The following is a 21,315-nucleotide window of genomic DNA, read 5'->3' on the forward strand; positions in this document are numbered from 1 at the left end:
CCTGGTAATAATTTTTAAATATTATTTAAAGATGTACATTAAGTGATATTTATGAACCCCATTATAATATTGACACTTCAAACCAGCTAAAGCTTACTTCTTCAAAGCAGTTGTTACTTGGGCCAATTCTGAAATTAGATTAACATAATAATGAAAATAATTCCATTCTATGAATCAAGTCACAGATGATAAAATGCATTTATTTCAGTCACTTAAACTTAATCTCTGATATACCTCTGATATACCCATGATTCCCTGTGAAAGGGAAAAGAAATATGCATCTGAATTCACAGTTCATAACAAGGAATTATAAGACAGGAACTGAGAATGCTATTCACCGAGGCAAAGAAAGAAGCCAGGCCTCTAAATCTTGGCTCAGGATCCTAATTCCTAAATTATTGTTTTACAACTAAAGTGTCATGACACGTTTATGCTGCCATCAACTGTGATTTATAATACAATTATATACTAAGAGAAATAAATATTAATTTTTGGAATGATTTTTAAACAAATTTAATTCAATTCAGAAATATTCCTATGTAGAACCACATTCACCCTTGTTCAAATATGTTTCCTTTATTAAAAGAAAAAGAAATTATACATAAATCTGGATTGGCTCAAGAGAATGTGGTCACTGTGAGCAACATGTGTCATGAGGAGAACAGTTTATGATAATAACTGAGACCAACTAAACCCAGGTTCATTAGACACTTGAGAATTACAGTGCTATGATAATATTTGTGATGGCAGATACCAAAGAAAGTTTGAATGAGGATGGAAACCTAAAAGCTATAAGGAAGACACATTTTACTGAAGTATCATCTGAGAAGATGTCTTGAACTTGTCTTTCAACTTTTGAATGAAAGCCAGAGCCAGATCAGAGAATTAGCATGTATTTAAACAGACATCATACTCAACATCAGGAAAGATTGCAATCCATTCATATTGTCCATTAAGTGGTCATCCAGCCTCTACCTAGCTACAGTGGTCGGTAATTGCATTAGAACCTCTACACCTGTCTAGTCTACCCCCCTCAAGGACAAAAGTAGCATGAAATGAAGGTAAATCTAAACCACTGAGTGCAGCCACTTCGGAGAACAGTGTGGAGATTCCTCAGGAAATTAAAAATAGAGCTTCCCTATGACCCTGCAATTGCACTGCTGGGTATTTACCCCAAAGATACAGATGTAGTGAAAAGAAGGGCCATCTGTACCCCAATGTTTATAGCAGCAATGACCACGGTCACCAAACTGTGGAAAGAACCAAGATGCCCTTCAACGGATGAATGGATAAGGAAGATGTGGTCCATATACACTATGGAGTATTATGCCTCCATCAGAAAGGACGAATACCCAACTTTTGTAGCAACATGGACAGAACTGGAAGAGATTATGCTGAGTGAAATAAGTCAAACAGAGAGAGTCAAGTATCATATGGTTTCACTTATTTGTGGAGCATAACAAATAATATAGAAGACAAGGGTAGATGGAGAGGAGAAGGGAGTTGAGAGAAATTGGAAGGGGAGGTGAACCATGAGAGACTATGGACTCTGAAAAACAACCTGAGGGTTTTGAAGGGGCGGGAGGTGGGAGGGTGGGGGAACCAGGTGTTGGGTATTGGGGAGGGCACGTATTGCATGGAGCACTGGGTGTGGTGAAAAAACAATGAATACTGTTACACTGAAAATAAATAAAAAATTTAATTAAAAAAAAAAACAAAATCTAAACCACTGAGACTTAGCCATGAAGGTAATTGTTCAAAAGATAAGTTACTGGAGCTATCCCAAGAAAGTCTATTTCCAGAATACAAATCCGAAGACAGACTGGTTGGTAACCCTTGAGAGATAGCAACACAGAGTTTCAGTCTAGAAGTGTAAACCAGAATGAAAAAGAAATTAAATATAGATCACATCATAGCTGGCCAGAAACTAGTTGAGGGATGATGTGATATTTGATGGGTTCAGGCACTAGTTTCATAAAAATCAGATACCTGCCAAAGTGTTCTTCTTGTGGGCACCTTCATACATTTCAGTAGGGAGAAGGACATGTTCTCACAGTAGCAGAACTCATATTGTCTTAGACTGATCCACAGACCCTTTCAGCCCAGAAGGATATCTTCTAAGTTATTTATCGGTAATGGAAAAATTACACGAGATGAGCTGTGTTCTCATAATCTTTCCAATTTTACTTCTTCTAACTGAAGTAGAAGCAAATTAACAGTATTTATAAGAATAAAAATATTGACGTAAGCAGAATAACAGAACTTGGAAACACCTTCTAAATTACCTAAGTAAACTACTGGTAGAAATAGGGAGAACTGAGTTGCGTCATGGAACGGGATGATGGCATAGTGAGAAATAAGATCATGTCTCCTGATCATGAAGATAAGGTTTTTGCTCTACATTTTCTTAACCATAATATGCTTGTTAAATATTTTCACATCATGCAATCGATTGATTTTGTCAATAAAGCATATGGTATCCATGGGAGGTAGGAGGCTGGAACTTTCTGTCAAAAGAAAAAATTACAGGGACACCAGGGTGGCTCAGTTGTTTGAAGGTCCAACTCTTGATTTGGGCTCAGGTCATGATCTTAGGATCATTAGCCTGAGTCCCACACTGGGCTCCATGCTCGGTGTGGAGTCTCCTTGAGATTCTTTCTCTGCCTCTGCCCCTCCCCCTGCTCACACTTTCTATCTCATTCTAAAATAAGAAATAAAATATTTTTTTTAAAAAAGAGGAAGCTATTACACATTTATGACATGCATATACAATTGTATTTAGGTACAGACTTTTTTTTAACAGACTTTATTTTTAAAAAGAGCCAAAATTGATTCACAACAAAGTCATATAAGTTGTTTTGCTAAGAAATAGTTTCTTCGTCAATTGCAATGATTCCTGTTTTTGTATCCCTTATAAATGACCTTCTAAAGCAGTTTCCAGAGATGATTCCAGTCTCAAGGAACTAAGGTTAAGCCAGCTTTTTAATAGTAAATTTTTTAAAATATATTTTATTGTGTGTTTTGAGAAACACTTGCATTTGATTGTACAATAATTATTACTCTAATAAAGTGTCTATCCTATGACATACACTAAAAAAATATTTTTATAGACCAAATCATAATCAAATACCAGTCCAAGCCCCCTATATAATGAAAAGATCACAGGATGGGGAGTAAGAATATTTGCACTCAAGGCTGGCTTATATGTTGTAGGGTCTACTTATTTAAACCTTCTGGTTTTCCACTTTTTTCTGTAAAGTAAAAATAATAGGATTCAATTTTATAAGGTGTGACCATGTGAAAACACTTAAAATTTTCTACATCATTTTAAATACCATTAATTTTTATAATTCCTGACAACTTGTACTCAACAGAACAAGAAACCGCAAAATAACTTTAAACATTAGGTATATCAACTGTGTGCCAAAAGGGTCTTGGCAAGTATCCTCTTTCTAAATTATATTCCACACTGTCCTATAACCAATAGGTTATAGGACAACACAGCTTTCTAAGTACCCACTGCTTATATACACGAGCCATTATACAACTCTGTAATTAGAAAGGCATGTTTTTAAGTTTGTTACAAAACAAGAAAGGTTCTGATGAATTGCTGCCCTTTTTTCCCCTAATATTCTTTGAAATGGTTGAGAGATCATCGGATTTGGGTTTAGAAAAAAGCAGATCCACACACTAGCTCTGTCTGACATTGGGCTACTTAGTTAATGTTTTTGAATTTCATTTCCCTTCATCTGTAAAACAGCAATAATCATAATAATACCTACCTTGCAGAGGGGTTGTCTCACATGGGAGGTATGGGAAGTGCCTTAAAGTAATACAAAAATGTAAAGATCATGATAGAAATAAAATCTCTGTACTGGGTCACTTATCATTTGAAATTGCATTCCTGTTTAATAACATTCTAATGGCATTTTTTACCTCTGTATTCCTGACTGTGTAGATGACAGGGTTTAACATGGGAGTAACAAGAGTATAGAATACAGCTATGGCTTTATCCATGGGAAAAGTAGCTACTGGTCGCAGATACATAAAAATACAGGGCACGAAGAACAAGACAACTACTGTGATGTGGGAACCACAGGTAGAGAGGGCCTTTTTCCTCCCTGCAGAGCTGTGAGTCTTCAAGGAGCACAGGATGACCACATAGGATACCAATAACATCACAAAGGTGATCACAGGGATTACCCCACCATTGGCAGCAACCAAGAGACCAACAAGGAAAGTGTCAGTGCAGGCAAGTTGTATCAGGGGGAAAATGTCACACATGAAGTGATCCATGATATTGGGACCACAGAAAGGGAGCCAGAAAGTAACCAGAATCTGTCCGATGGAGTGGAGAAAACCTACTGCCCAACACACACCCACGAGGAGGCAGCATGTGCGGTGGTTCATGATGGACATATAGTACAGAGGTCTACAGATGGCTACATAGCGGTCATACGCCATGACCACAAGGAGGACAATCTCTGAAGCTCCTAAAAAATGTTCTATAAAGAGCTGCGTCATGCAGCCACTGAAGGAAACAGATTTTGAATCAGAGAGCAGATCGGCTAGCATTTTAGGGATTATGGAAGAGGAATAGCATGCATCTATGAAAGACAAGAAGGCCAGGAAGAAATACATTGGGGAGTCCAAAGCCTGGCTGCCAATGATTGTAACCACAATGAGTAGGTTGCCTGTGACAGTGACAATGTAGGTGATAAGTAACACCAGAAATAGAATTCTCTGCATTGGGTGATCCTGGGTAAGTCCCATTAGAATAAATTCAGTCACATTCATCCTGTCTTCTTTCATTTCAATCCTGATGATAGACTCAGGAGTACAGAATTAACCTGCAAAGACAAGATCTCCAAATTCAAATGATGAGAATTTTATATTTTGTATTTTTTTTATATTTTGTATTTTATATTTATTTTTTTATTTTTTTATTTTTTATAGTTTATTGTATTTTATATTTATATTTTATATTTTTTGACAAGACCAAAACATTTTAGTAATATAAGGTATTTTTTCATGGTGTATCAAGAGAAGAAACATCCTTTTTCTATTTTATAAAAAGAGTGAATTTTTGAGCTAACTCAGCTTCTTACAAGGTTCATCACCTTACAAACTGTCACTGAGGCTGTGCTAGAGGGCATCCAGATACCCACTAGCACAACCTCAGTGACCGTTGTAACTAACTCACCATATAATTAACTTGTTTCTCAGCTAATAAGAAATGTTAAGAACTGTTCATTAAATATTTTTTCAAAAACTATTTGTACAACTCTTGGTTTAATTTACAGGGTAAGTGTAATTTGGCCTTTTTTTTTTTTTTTCATTTAAAAACCCTTCAAGTAAATGGCAGAGTAGACCTGTATCTGTCTTGTTCACCTCTTTATCCCCAGAACTTTGTTCAGTAAGTGTCTGACCCATAGTTGTATTTAAGTATTATATAAATAAGTATTAAGTATTATATAAAAAAATTATATGTATTATTTAAGTATTATATAAATCAGTTGGAAGACTCCTTACGTATTTTTCCTGTTTTCTTTTATCCTCCTAACTCCCTAAATGAAAGTGTTTACTCTCTTACATGGGAGAAAAAGTGGAATACACAGTTGGAACAGGAACTAGATGTATTCTTTCCACCCCTTCAGATCTATTCTCAGTGTGTACACCCTGGGCGACTGCTTTCCCCGGTCCCCTTCAACCAGATCTCTCTTACTTCTGGCCAACAGATAGTACCAGCAGAATGTAAGACAGGTGGGAAGAAAAGGATTTCAGGGTGTTTACTGTCCTGGTTCCCTCTATGGTCTGTCAACCAGTGGGTGACTAACGAGACGCAACGCTTTGGGACAGGACTTCTGGGTTCCTGTGACTACTCTTTCCCCTTGTTCTCTCAGGTCTAACTGTGATAATGGCTTTATCATGTCTCACTGGTTTTCCATAGTCCTACCTACACCCTGGTAAGTAAACATAATTAAGCCCCTCTAAATCTCTCATTTTAAGTTTGCTGTTTCAGGGTTCCAATGGATGCAGAAAATTTGTGTTCTTTCCTTTGTTAAAAAAAAAAAAAACGAAAGAGTTTTCCTTTTATATAAATTTATTTTATTTATAAAACATCCCTACTTCTTTTGATGTACAGCTACTAAGCAAGGTTAACTTTTGTCAGAAAAAAACATAGTGTAAGAAAGAAATGTAACCTAAAGATTACTGGACATCTTCAGTTGAAGTCTACATGTGATCTATGACACTCTTTGGGGGATTATATGATTCTAATGTATTTATGCCTTTTGGTGTCTTCAGCTATTCAACAACTCCTTAAATTTATAAAATTGATAATAATGCTAACAACTCTGGTCCATAGACATACAAATGCTGTTTGGTGGAAAGTTGATTGATTTCCCTGATCATTACAGATCAAGCCAGTTTTGCATTTATTTGTAAATTAATTACACATCCCTAATTGAATAAGGTAAGGATGTTATTTGGGAGTTTCCTTTAGTCTGAATATAATCTTACCAGTTTCCTCATTAATGAATGAACTAAATAAAACCTTTGTCATATGTTCATTTTATATTTCTTTGAGAGTCATGGTTTCATGTTTTTAAAAATTATTTTGCCTTTGGATAAGAGAAGAGCAACCATTATATTTAGGAGAGATAAACTAAAAGACTTCTAGAGATCCAGATGTTCTTGTCCTCTGTGTTCTTTCACCATGGATTTTTTTCTGTTTTATTCTCTTGGAGATTTGTTTCTGCTTAATCAATTTGTAAAAATCTTCTTTAAAACTTGCTTTGAAGTAAAATAGAAAGAAAATATGTTATTGAAATTTTTTTTGTTAGCTTCCCAATTTCAGTCCCAGCCAAACTTAGCTAATATGAGTATCCGTAGCAGCCACAATGAAAGGAACCTGCTGAAGAAATCCTATCAATCTGGCCCTGTTGTATGTGTGTGTGTGAGTTTGTGTGTGTGTTTGTGTGTGTGTGATGTAGGGGAGGATTGTATAGTGCAATATAATTTTGTGGTTTATTTAATCATTTGCTGATAAGTTCACATCAAAATACTCATGGTCTATTATATGCCTAACACTCTAGGGAAAAAAAGCAGATAATGTCTCTACTTTCATGAAGCTTATATTCTAGTAAGTAGAGACAGAAAATAGCAAATAGAAAAGGAATTATACATTATGTCAAAAATACAATACCTGCCAGGAGAAATATAAAGCAGGGTATATGATACATGATCCCTGAGTAGGTAATCAGAGAAGACTTCTTTGAGAAGGGATGGCATATGCCAAACTTGAATGACTGTGGAAGGACCCACAAAGGTATCTAAGGAAAGAAGTTTCCAGATAGAGAAACCAGCAAGTGAAAAGTCCCTGAGGAAGGAGCATGGTTGGTACCAGTGATCAAAGGAGGCTAGCTTAACAGGAGGGGGATGAATAAAGAGTGATTGATGACAGATTTGTAGGGCCTTGAAGACCATTGTAAGAGGATTATTCTGGCTTCTGTCTAGACAATGGTTCATAAAGGAGCAAGAGTAGAAGCAGACTAGTTCGAGATTATTGCAACCATCTAGCCAAAAAGTGATGGTGGTTTGGACTGTGATGCTAGTAGAGGTGGATGTATTATGAAGGTAGATACAATACAATTTGCTGAGAGACTTGACAGAGACATAAAGAGAGAAAAGAGTAAAAATTACTCTAAGGTTTTTAGGACAACATCATCTAAAGACAGTGTTGTCATTTATGGAGACAATTTCATGTCTAGATGTCACCTCTAAAACAGCCAACATTTGCTTGAGTGTTTACAAGTGCCAGACACATTTACTCTTTACATCAACACTAAAGTCAGACCCTGCTATCACCCTTATGTAACAGATGAAATAATGAAGACTTAGAAAAGGTAAGGAAGCTGTTCAGTATAATTCAGTAGGTTGTGACCTTGGCCTTACACTGGAATAAACAGCAAAGATAATTCTATAAAATGTATTTAACCTCTGGAACTCTTCACTATTTACTGTAAAATGAAGATACTTGGCTCAAAGGATATCTGTCAGAGCAGAAGGGTGACTAGTTCTGTAATTGGCACAAAGTAGGTACAAAGGGTGACATTTGACCATGGCTATTATATAGTATTCTTTCTACGATATTCATTGTGCACTGAATTACTAAAAAAGAATGAGAATATTTGTCTCTCATTTATCTGCATGGTTCTTAACTACGTAGCATGAATCTTTTTCTCTTCTTTACTAAAGTGACTGCTTGTAAACTATTTCACACATAGACATACTGACTCCATACACATTAGATTTATTAGTCTTGGCATTAAATAGACAAAGATAGTGTTTATTACATGATTACATTTGAAAATGAGTGACAAATATAATATTCCAACAAAAAGAAATGAATTTTCTGCAAGCATTGTCATTCACTGATACTCTCCCCTTCAAACTCATTTTCCCTACCTTTTTTTGCTCAGTACCCTCCCTCCCCCAGAAAAATGATCTCTATTTGTTCGCTGCCATCCATGCCATTCTCGTGTCTCCAGATTTTTTTCCCTAGAGTCATCTTTTAACCTATAATGATGTATATTCACTTAATAAATAATATTACTCCCCTTGGAGTCCCAGAGAGTACTGCTTCAGTCCCTTCTGAAAAAGGACTAGTGAGCATAATCTAGTAGAAGAATAGCTCCCAAGAAGACCAGGGAATGGGAAGACAACTTATCTGTGTCTATCAACACTGCAGGTGATAATGTGGAATGTAAAAAGGCTATTCTGGGAGACTCTAACCAGCCCCCTTTTTCAGCCTCCAGGGTGAAAAATGAAGAATCTGTTAACAGGTGTTATCACTATAGATGAGATAAGTTAAGGAAGGATTTTATTTTTTTCTGTGTAAGTCTGTGTAAGCCAGAGAGAATCCAGTCCTTAAAAAATCCAATGCTTTATCTCTTGCAAACATGGTTGTTTGGGTCTCTGGCTTACCCTTGCAATTATATCATATAAACCTCATGGTGAATTAATAGAGAAGCTATTAAATAAGATATAGCTGTGGTAATGCCACAACAAGACAAAATCCACTTGTTGCATTTATGAAAATCATTCCCTTATTTCTCAAAACCCATTACTCATTCATTCATCCTTTGATTCATTGCCTAGTGCCTAGAGTTTCACTGATTCACATGTTAATTCAGTAACCATTTATTACACCTTCAATGTGTGTAAGTGGCAGGGAGGTGGTCTCCAGGAGGGAATGCAAAGACAGGAGCCTGATTTGAAAGAGCTCCTCCTCTACCTTCGGTACAACCCACATTCTAATGAAAAAGAGAGAAAATCTTAAATGTGTCAGAGGCATGCTCTTCAAAATATGCAGAGGCCAAATAACCATATATGAATGCCTGGAAGATGAAGCATGGATCCTGTCTTTGAGACTAGAACACTGAGTTAGACATTTCAACATTTTGCACTGAAGATTAAGTGAATACCTAAAGTAGGAAATAGAATTCGAAATACCTAATCTTGAAAGAACTGCTTCAGTTTCTTATGTCAGGAAGCAAGGGAGTACTATTTCTTGTGTAAGAAGATTAAAAATTTGGAAGCAATGAGGTTTCAGTTATTTCCTGTATTTTATCAAATAAGAGCATCTTAACTCTTGGAGAGAAAGAAATCCTTTGCTTCGATTGCTTTCAATTATCAGAAGCCACATCTTCAACCAAAACCATGATGTTTTCACCAGCCTCTCTCATACAATAACACATATGGGACAACCAAGAGTACCTCTCCCAGCAGTGCTCTCCCTCATTAAGAGCCAAAGGGCAAAGGAGTCCAGGAAGGAAAGGTCTACTACACCATCAAGGAATAAAAGCTAAAAATCATTTCAGTGCATTTAAATAAAGCACTCCTTTTTGCCTTCAGGAATAGAAGAAATACGTCTCTAAATCTTTCAACTCAAAGAAATATGTTACCTTATTGTTAAATGTTAGAATTTCTTGGAAAAGTATAGGTAGAAGTATTTAAAATTATGCATGAAAAAAATGCAGAAAGTAAATAGAATAAAACCAGTATTGTTTTATAAGTTTATTGTAATGCTGAAACTATGACATTTTTACCTTTTTTAACCTATCTGTAATTTATATTTTTCTATCATGATTATATATTATTCTAATTTTAGAGAATATACCGTTTAAAGAAATTTTATTACCATTTCAAATGTCCCAATAGCTCTTTCTCATCTGTCTTCTTATTTCTTTTGGTGTCAGAAATATTAAAGTTCTGAGATGATTAAGGACTAAGGAAAGTAAGCTTACTCTCCTCTTAAGAGATAGGAATTATTTGGTAATTATAAAGTTCTGGGTGAAGGTTAGCCATTATTATTATAAATAATAATCAAAAATTAGTATTGACTGTTTCATATATGCTAGACATCATGCAAAATGTAAATTATCTCCTTTAATATTGTTTAGAGAGAGTTATATGTGGTTGAAAGGTTTCTCCTTCTACTATACAGATAGGAAAACTGAAACATGAAGAAGGAAAGCCTTGTATCCCAGAACATATAGTTAGTGAGAAACAGACCTAAAGACATAATTCAAGTCCATCTGGCCTCAAGTCTGGATCTTGACCTTGGCCCCACATTACTTCCTACATGAACACTCACCAAGGCACATAGCAGGATCCTTAGTTAACGTCCATCTTTCAACAAAGGCTTTAAGAAGACTGATTCTCATTCTAAGTTGTGGAGATATTAACAAATAAACTCAAGAAACACTTGGGAATTTGAAATGCATCAACTTCTTCCTCTGAGAATTTCCCATATTCTCTCTCTGGAGAATTCACTTTTTTCCCTCTGGAGAATTTAGAATTACTATTACTTATTTACTTTGTCAAGTCAGTTAATAACATATTACTGTCCCTGTCCACTTCTAATTTGCCCTAAATTCACCATCAAAAGGTAGTATCCTATATCAAGCACTTACTATTTACAGTCCTTTCACAGTTAATTCAGTATAACCCTAGAAGATGAATACATTATTTCCAACTCATAGATAGAAAAACTGAGGCTTAGAATGATTTATTTCACTTTTCCAGGATAGTGTAACTAGTAAACAGTAGAACCAAAAGCCAATTTCTATTGTTTCAGTTCCACAATGTTATCTACCTAATTTAAGAAATCGACAAAATAGGGGATGCCTGGGTGGCTCAGTTGATTGGGCGGCTGCCTTCGGCTCAGGTCATGATCCCAGCGTCCTGGGATCGAGTCCCACATCGGGCTCCTTGCTCAGCAGGGAGCCTGCTTCTCCCTCTGCCTCTGCCTGCCTCTCTGTCTGCCTGTGCTCACTCTCTCTGACAAATAAATAAATAAAATCTTTAAAAAAAAAAAAAAAAGAAATCGACAAAATAAAAAATCCCTGAAAAGTGTTGTACCATGTTTGACTATAAGAAGAATACTAATCTTGGATTTCATATCATATTATGAGAGTTTTCTGAAAATTCAAGTACATGGAAGTCAGAACTTGATGAATCAATCAAAAATCTTAGGCAATGGAAATTGAATGAAGTATTGAAGAGTACCTAATCACTTTTTTTTTTAATTTTTCATAAGAAGAATCTGAGACAAATTAAGGATACAAATTTAGGTTTCATAAATCCTAACTTATTTATCTTTTTCCTGCATGGAATAGCTGATATTCTCACTTATTGCAGAGTAATCCAAACAAAAGACATTGTTTTGCTTGCCTAATTGGTCTATATAATTACTTCTGTGAGCCTCATTGTTTTCCAAGTGAGACCTGTCTAGGGAAATGAGGATGTTGAGAGATCATAACCAAATACATCCTTTTGACTCTACAGGATTTTCTCATACAAAGGCAAATCACAAAAAGTAAATATTAATGATATCAGATTTTATTTTACGCTTCCATTTTCCGTAAAGATTGAGCTTGTCTCTCCATTTTGTTCCCAAACCAAGCAAGTAAATTAAGTGGGGAAATGGTAAGACTCACTCTCTGCATCTATCAAATCTCTTTGGTAGCCAAAAATATGGTACTACTTTTTGCTTAATATTTTGGAATGAAAGATTAGTTTTAAATACTTCTATTGAGTCCTTCCTTCATTCCTTGAAACTATACTCCAGTGACCAGGGACCCAAAACAGAAATGTATTCCTGTAGAACACATGGAAGTCTAAAAATGTATGTGGAACTGCCCCATTATAATAGCGTTTGCTCCTTCTTTCACCTTTGGTCTGCTTTTAGACTACTGGACCACAGGAAGGAGCACTAGTTTGCAACATATTTCCAGTCATTGCCGGAAATGTTTGACTATTTCTCTTTCCAGAGCACAGTTACCCTGGCAAAATGGTCTCAGATGCCTTAGAAAAAGGTTAAGATGAAGATATACACCCCTATTCGTGGTGGTGTCGCAGACTATTCAAGGATACCTGATGATTCCTTCATTCAAAAAATTCTAGCTTTAGGAATTATTCACATATGGTGATTTGATGAGGAGCCATGACCTTTATGAAATGAATTATGGTGATTCAAATCAGGCCTTTATTCACCAAATCTAGATTATTTATCATCATCATCAAGGTTTGCTTGGGCTGTCATAACAAAATACTACAGAGAGGGAGGATTAAACAGACATTGATTTTTCCCACAGTCCTGGAGGCTGGAAGTCCACGATCAAGGTAGCAACAGGGCTGGTTTCTGATGAGGCCTCTTTTCCCAGCTTGTAGATTGTTTATCTTCTCACACTGTCCTCACATGGCCTCTCCTCTGTGCACACATTTGAGAAAGAGAACTCTCTCGTCCCTTCCTCTCCTTACAAGGACACTAGTTCTATCAGATTAGGCCCCACCCTTAAAATCTCAAGGAGTACCAGTTATTCTAGTTCCCACTGTTCAAGACTTGAAAGTCTAGGTACAAGTCACGTAAGTAACAAAACTTTTCAGATGACATCAGGCTCAGCCAGTTTCTGTCTGTAACCTCACAACAGACCCTGAACAAGAATTACCCCCTCAGAAATGCTCCCAAATCCCTGACCCACTGAAACCATCTGAAATGATGAAGTGATTGCTGGTATTTTCAGCTACTAAACATTGGGGGGGATTTTTTTTTATATCACAATGGTATCTGAAACATTGCAGCACTTTAGATACCATATTATTATTCATGGGTCAACTAATTGAACTGCATAGAAAGCTAAGAAATAGAAGAATAGATATACAGATATTTTATATATAAAGGTAGAGGTGTTGCAGGGTAGTGGGAAATTCAGTGGTTATCAATAAGTGTGCTTATTGATATGATATGATATGATAAAAAGGAATGTATATTTCTACCTCACACCATACCTGAACATTTATGTTCTATATGGGTTAAAAATGTACATGTAAGAAGCAAAACTTAAAACTTTTTTTTTATTTTATTTTTAAAATCAGGACAGGGAAGGACTTTGAGAAGTATATGCATACATCTTTCATTCTGAGTCCAGCTTCCTCATTTCTTCATAATAACTTTGGTGGTAAATCCTTGATCCCAACTGCATTCACACCAGTATTCAGGTATCAGATCCTCCAATTCTGGTCATTTTGAAGTATTTAATCCACTGTACTGGATTTCTTTATGACTACAATATCTAGGTTAGTTTTTATTTCCTTCATTGAAGAATGAATAAAACGTCATGGCTGGCATTTATTCAATACATTTTAAATAAATGGAAGCATTAATATTGCTAAATACATTCACTGGATCCAATTACAAATTGAAAGAAAGATGAGGGCAAAAAATGCCAATTTCATATCCAATCTGTGTTGTGAGTTGACCTCTCAGCAAGGTAATGTGTAATGCCAGGGCCTTCAAAAATGACCTTTGTAATACAGTAATCAACCTCCAAAATTTCTATAGAGAAATTGTAAAGAGAGAAATCACTTTTGACTTATTACTTAAGTCCAGAACATAAAGTTTACAGAGGAGAAAGGCATTCATATGTAAAACAAAACATATTCCCAAAATGCTTAACATTTATTACAACTTTAAAAAAGTATACCCAGAGAATTTAATTAAATAAATGTCAGAGGTAGACTCTGACAGTCTACTGTGATATGAGAGACTAAATGTATATTTCAACTACCAGAAGAGTCATTTGATCTAGATGTACAGATTGCATTGAACAATTTAATTTTTCTGCCCAAAACTTCATTAAGATATAGAAAATCAGCCATATGCTACCATCACAGTATAAAGCTAATAAAGTTCACTTCTCATAGATCTATCCTCAGCTATGAACATGTGCTGTGAAATTTCTAATCATTTAATTTGACAGGGAATTTATTTCTACTGTTAGATTAAGGGTTTTTTTTTAACAATGTGAATTATTAATTCTAAAATCTCACTCTCTTGGACTAAGGAGAATAATTTCTATTAGGTCATATTTTTATGTACCATGGAGGTACCATGCTCCACCAACAAAAACTTGAAATGAAACCAAAATTTGTTGCTCACTGAAGAACCTTAGCACAGTATGATTATATAGTTCAGAGATTAAACTTAAACAATTCTCTCTAAGGGTTATAACATACTCCATTTAGATAAAGATTAATTTATATAGCTATTTCAGAATAAAGAGGCTAACTAACCCAAAGGAGATAATTTTTAAGATGTAATCACTGATAATGAATGCAGTCCTTGATTCTGTGAAAGAATGAATATCATGTTCTGCATGAGCAATACAGCCCTCTGTCAACTGAGGTCACATTTTTACTCCAAAGTTTCCACATGGCATTTTTTATTTCTGCATTTCTCAGGGTATAGATTAAGGGGTTTAGCATGGGAGTTATGAAGGTCAACCCCACAGTCATGAATTTATCAATGGGAAAGGTAGAATTAGGCCTTGCATACAGGAAGATACAGGGAACAAAGAATAAAATGACCACAGTTATATGGGATGCACAGGTGTGGAAGGCTTTGTGTTTCCCATCCAAACCATGACTCTTAAGGGAGTGTAATATGACCCCATAGGAAACTAGGAGAATGAAGAAGATGCCAGTGCAAATGGCTCCTGCATTAGCTATCATAGAAATTCCAGTGAGGTAGGTATTAGTACAAGCAAGTTTCAGTAAGGGATATACATCACACACGAAGTTGTCAATGACATTGGGGCCACAGAAAGGGAGCTGATAAATAAAGAGAAACTGAACCAATGAGTGCAGAAAACCTCCAGTCCAGGCCACCAGCAGCATAAGAACACATGTCCTCTGAGTCATGATAATTAGATAATGAAGTGGTTTACAGATGGCTACATAACGGTCATAGGCCATCACCACCAGAAGAATGACTTCAGCACCAGCAAATAAGTGTTCTAGAAAGACTTGAGTCATACAAGCCTGGAAGGAAATAGTCTTCTTCTCATAGAGCAAATCTACAATCATCTTGGGAGCAATGACAGTAGAATAGATGGCATCTATAAATGATAAATAAGCAAGAAAAAAGTACATGGGAGAACCCAGTGACCGGCTGGCCATAACGGTTACTATGATAAGCAGATTGCCCACTATTGTCACAATGTAGATGAGTAAGAATGGGACAAAGAGCACTTTTTGCCCCTCAGGATCCTGTGTGAGCCCTAGAAGGACAAACTCTGTCACATTGTTTCTATTTCCCATATATTCTTTGGAAGGCATTGAACTCAGGCGTCAGAGGCTGTAAATGAAAGGGCCATAATGAATTTGAGAGGATCGCAAGCTTTATGTCAAAAACCGTTGCCACACTCAACCACGTTTGCCCCACAGGGCCTCACACAGGGTGACTTTCTAGAGAATGAAAGTTTAGAATCGCCACCCACAGTTTCTGCTTTCATTTCCACAAATTTCTTGCATCAACTACAAGGAGACCAGTTCTCTACCTGGGAGGTCCATGGCAGTGGGCATATCTGTGACATGACCTACCAAAAAACAAGGAACAGGCTTTTGCCAGAATCCTGCCTACAAATACTTCATTTTTTATTTTATATGTCATTTCTTCTTTTCTTGAATGCTTTCTGGGTTTCTGAGATTGACCATGAGAACAAGTTCATCTTTAATAGCCTTGTTTACATAATAATATCTAGTGCATGGAGCATAAAATGATTACCTGACATTTAGATAACTGCCTTTCTGAGTGACTTCACTATGAGCTCCAAATATCAAAAAATATGTCACCTGCTGTGGTGAAAGACCCAGACCTACTATGAGTGCCCCTGAAATATTTACTAAACTTTATTTAATCCAGCTGAATTTTAAACATGTAAGAAACCATCTGAGAAGAGATCAGTACATTAAATTCTTCCTTGGGATGCCTGGGTGGTTCAGCCAGTTAAGGATCTGCCATCAGCCCAGGTCATGATCACAGAGTCATAGGATTGAGCCCCACAACCAGCTCCTAGCTCAGCAGGGAGTCTGCTTCTCCCTCTCTCACTCCCTCTGGCTGTGCTCTCCCCCTTCTTTTCTCTCTCTTTCTTTCTAATAAATAAATAAAATCTTCTAAAAAAATAAAAATAAATTCTTCCCACTCATGAAAGTACACTTTGTTTGAAATTATAGACACACATATGCACACAAATGGAATTGGCATTTATTACAACAGAGGTTATAGAAGAGAAAAATCGATAGTACAAATTTAAGTAAATGGGTACTACCTAGACATTTCCCCTACTTTCCAAAATGGTTTAGAATTGGTTATTGCTAACTGTAGCTCAATTCAGAATGCCAACATAAAGATTTTAGGCAGAATCATGGTATAGTAGCAAGAGTCCCACACTAAAAATCTCAAAACGTTAACTTTGTTCAGTCATCCTGGGAAAATCATGTCCCAACTCATGTTCTTATTGGAAAGGTTATAGCCTTCCCAGAGATATGAGTTTCTGAACTCTAGTCATGGAAAACCTTACCTTAAATGACATGCTAGCACCTACTGCTGGACCATCTTTATACTAACCAGGGTGAATTAGCATGTGTTAAAGGTTATTAGATTATTAAAGTGATAAATAGATTACACCAGATATTTCGTTCATATTGTTAGCTCTTGATTTTCCGAGTCTGTATGGAATACAAGACATTCCTTCTCATTTGAGAAAAATAAATTATCCATGAGGCCTACCAGATACAACCCAGGACCAATTGTACATGTAATATGTGCAACTTTGTTTTGGCTAAATTATTTTAAATGTGCTCCATTATAATATCTACATTTGTAAACCATCATTTGTGAAGGAAAGCTTATTCTATTCTTTCTGCTTCTAGACAAGCCAGACGGAGAATAAAAGTGTAGGAAAGAGAAAATAAAACAGAAAAGGCAGTTAAGAACTAGCAAAGACCATAAACTGAATGAAATAGGCTTTGAATTGATGGAGTTTGGTTTGGGGAAACTGAATTGCAAGTAGAAGAAGTTCAGATTTCCTGAGCTTCCAATCCAGAGTTAGACCAGAGGGTAACCTAGCATCAGTACCAGGACTCACTGCTCAGGCTTTTTACATTTCCAGAAAACCAAATTCTGAACCTTAAGATATATCAGAAGAGACCAGCTGCTTAAAGGACTTCCATCTTTGGGACTTCCAGCAGGTTATTCACCTACATACATAATTAAATATCCCCACTCACAGTTATGAAGCTATGTCTGCATTTATAATGGCAAATACTCACAATGCATAGGGGTCATCTGAGCATTCAAGAGATAACTTCCAGTATGAGGGTCCAACCCCTTGCTCTGGAGCACTCATTTGTTTATAGCTGTGTTTTCCCCAGTCAACTGTTAGATCTGCCAGGAGAGTAAACACATCTTTTTAACAATGGTATCACCAGAATCTACCTGTGTGCCATATAATATGATATAATATAAAATGCATTTTAGTCAATAAAAAACTGACTATTAAAAATGTGCTTATGAACATAATTATTATGCTAGACTATTGAAAACTAGGAATTTGAATCAGAATGATACAAAATTCTATACTTTACTTTTATAGTATTTTATTAAAAATAAGTATATCTGCTTCCAACATTCGTGAGATATTTCGAATTTCTTAACACATTCAATGAGAACAGATAAATCACTAAGGAATGCTCCAAAACCTTTAATCTATAACTATCCCACAATGAGAATTAAAATAAGATAAATTAAGAGCTATACTACACCAAATTCAACAACACAAGACAGAAAAACAACCCAGGTGTGTGGTATGCAAGGTGTAAAACATGGGGAAAGACTTTCAGATCAGCAGGATAATGGAAATTGTAGACTCTGAAACTGTAAATTTCAGTCCAGAACTTTTTGAAACAATGATCACAATACTTATCTGAATGTTTCTATTTAATTGTCTGTATAGTAAAATCTGTTCCCCACATAAACAAATGCTTTTTTTAGTGGTTGAGCAGTGACCATAAAAATGAAGCAGCAAAAATTTTGAGGTCCTAATAAACACCTAATCAGATCATCAGATAAAAAAACGAAGATATATTGTATGGGGTGCCTGGGTGGATCAGTTAAGCATCTGCCTTCAGCTCAGCTGATCATCCCAGGAGGGACTCCCTGCTCCGTGGGTAGCCTACTTCTCCCTCTCTCTCAAGCCCTTCCCCCATGTCCCTCACCCCTCCTTCCCTACCCTTATGCTTGCCCTCTTGTGTTCATCCACGGGTGCTTGTGGGCTTCTGTACACTCTGTCTCAAATAAACAAATAAAATCTTTTAAAAAGTCTTTAAATTTTAAAAAGATACATCTTAAAAAGCTATCACATTTTCCAAGTCAGTTACTTTATAGTGAAGGAAAAATGGTCTACCTCTAAAACCTGAATGGGGTTGAACAGATTCTGGGGACAAGCACAGATAACAACAATCAGAGTGTATATTGCCTAGCCCAAATATAGTCTTTGTGAGTGTGGGAGGCCGCACAGTAGCTTGAGAGAGAACCAAACCAGCCCCTGACTCACGCCTCCTTGAAACCTAAGGGTTAAAGCAATCCTGTGGTTAATAAGTTGAGGTGCTTGAGAATGGGCCTGTGCCATGGGTCTCATGCTCTCCTGTGCAACCACCCTCTGGGGCTTATCTGGAACAGGACATGCAGGCCTAAAGCCGTGAATCAGTAACTTGACTTGCTGTCCCTGCAGGGGCCATAAACTGCACCCGATGCCCTTTTGGCCCTTCTCTGTCTACTTATCTATAGGGAACTCATCTTTATGCAGCCCTCTTGGCGCCATGATGTTTGCACGTGAGCCTTAAGAAACCTTCTAAGGGGAATCTGTGGAAACTATTCTAAGAATGCAATGGATCACTGCTTCCTTGTGATTGTCTCTGTACGATACTTATACCAGAGCACTCTTCTGAATAAACTGGCATTGCTTGGACATCATCCACTTTGCCCCTCCTGTCCCCATCTCTTTGTGTCTCGTCTTCATTTCACCATCCTCTTACCCTCTCGACCCTGGTCGTGTTGTCGCGCCGGCCACGACATGTGAGTTTTGTTTTGTTTTGTTTTATAATTTTGCAAGAGTGGCTCTGGATGCCCATAGTGTACTTTATGAGAATTCAGGTTCTATACTCTCTCTTGGAATCTAAGCCGCAGAATCCATTCTTACCAACAGTGTGACCTTGGATAAATTACTCACATCATCTGCATAATGAAACATAATGGCATCTAACACATAGGACGGTTTTAAAGATTAAATATAATAATGCAAATAAAGGGGGCACCTGGGTGGCTCAGTGGGTTAAAGCCTCTGCCTTTGGCTCAGGTCATGATCCCAGGGTCCTGGGATCGAGCCCCGCATCCGGCTCTCTGATCAGCCAGGAGCCTGCTTCGCTTCCTCTCTCTGTCTGCCTCTCTGCCTACTTGTGATCTATCTGTCAAATAAATAAATCAAATCTTTTAAAAAAATTTAAAAAACAATGCAAATAAAGCTCTCCAGAAACTACATGACAGGTAATAATCACTAAATACATTCAAGATATTATTTACCCTTATTTGTTTCCCCATGTAACTTTAGTGCCACATTACAAGAGCTTCCCCAAAGTCCACTATCTTATTTCATAACACAAAGGAGCATTCCCTGAGGGATGGATGGATTGACTGGGTCATTATCATATACAATTACAGAAGATGTGCTTTCTTGACAATTCACATCCCTGTGTGCAAATTTCCTCTTTCACCACATCTCATTCACCTCTTTGCACTGAATCATTAAATCTAAATTCAGTCAAAGGGGGGTCTTCATTTTATAAATAAGAGGTCAACTGAGTACATAATACAATGTGTCCATTTTACTCATAATATTTTAAGACCCTAAAAATAAGGAAATATCCATATAATTAACCCATAGGCAAAAACAGATATGGCATTTTCTGTAAATTTCATATCTAGTAAAATTCATGAATTCCATTTTCACAGACACTAAAATTCACTTTCTAATAAGGTGTACATATTATAGGTCAATGAGTCTAACAAGTAACTAAATTTCTCTGACCTCAACTTTCCACATTGTAAGTTTTAAGTTTCCCTTTGTAATAAAGGTTGCTAACTTAAATATCAAACTGTAATCTTATATATACACACAAGAATAGAAAGCAGAGATTCAAACTGTCATTTGTACACCAATGTTCATAGCAACATTATTCACAATAGCCAAAAGGTAGAAACAATCCAAATGTCCAAAAGCTAATGAATGCATACAGTGTGGTATGTATAGATGATGGAATATTATTCAGCCTTGAAAAGGAAAGAAAGTCTGATACATGCTATAACATGGATAAAGCTTGAAGACACTATGCTAGGTGCAATAAGGTCAACATAGTCATAAATAAACAGTCATATTCACAGTACAGCAATGTTTACCAAGGGCCAGGAAAAGGAGGAAATGGGGTGTTATTGTTTAATGGGTACAGAGCTTCAGTTTGGGATGATGATAAAAGTTCTGGAGATGGATGGTGGTGATGAATACACAACAATTTATTACATGTATTTTACTTTAATAAAAAAATACCAATGAAATAATATGTCTACATGGGTCAGAACATTTAAAGATACTATACACAAGGTAACAATTTATAAAGGACTATAATAATCCTTACTATTATCCAATATATTAAGACACAAAATAAATAATCGTTGGATTCCTTAAATTATAAAAGCAATCTTAAAATGTTATTTTGAAGACCATATATATGACAAGTTTACTGTTTTGATGTGATTTCTTTCTCTTAACATATACTTAACTAATTCTAATATAAAATGTTGGAGAGAATTACTGACACTGTACTTATTCCAATAATATTTTATAAAATAGAGAA

At 36.3% G+C, this 21,315-nt stretch overlaps 1 protein-coding gene across 1 annotated transcript; it reads right to left on the reverse strand.

Moving 5' to 3' along the window:
- Nucleotides 1-3,879: 3,879 nt before the first annotated feature.
- On the reverse strand, nt 3,880-15,666 carry LOC308350777 (uncharacterized protein; the record flags this gene model as incomplete). The annotated part of the gene is made up of 3 exons (XM_080816268.1): nt 3,880-4,819; nt 14,458-14,476; nt 14,724-15,666. 3 exons carry the CDS (start codon nt 15,664-15,666, stop codon nt 3,880-3,882), a joined length of 1,902 nt encoding a protein of 633 aa, XP_080672394.1.
- Nucleotides 15,667-21,315: the final 5,649 nt, after the last annotated feature.

Source organism: Martes martes (assembly GCF_963455335.1).
Source record: "Martes martes genome assembly, chromosome: 10".
NCBI classification, from domain to species: Eukaryota; Metazoa; Chordata; class Mammalia; order Carnivora; family Mustelidae; genus Martes; species Martes martes.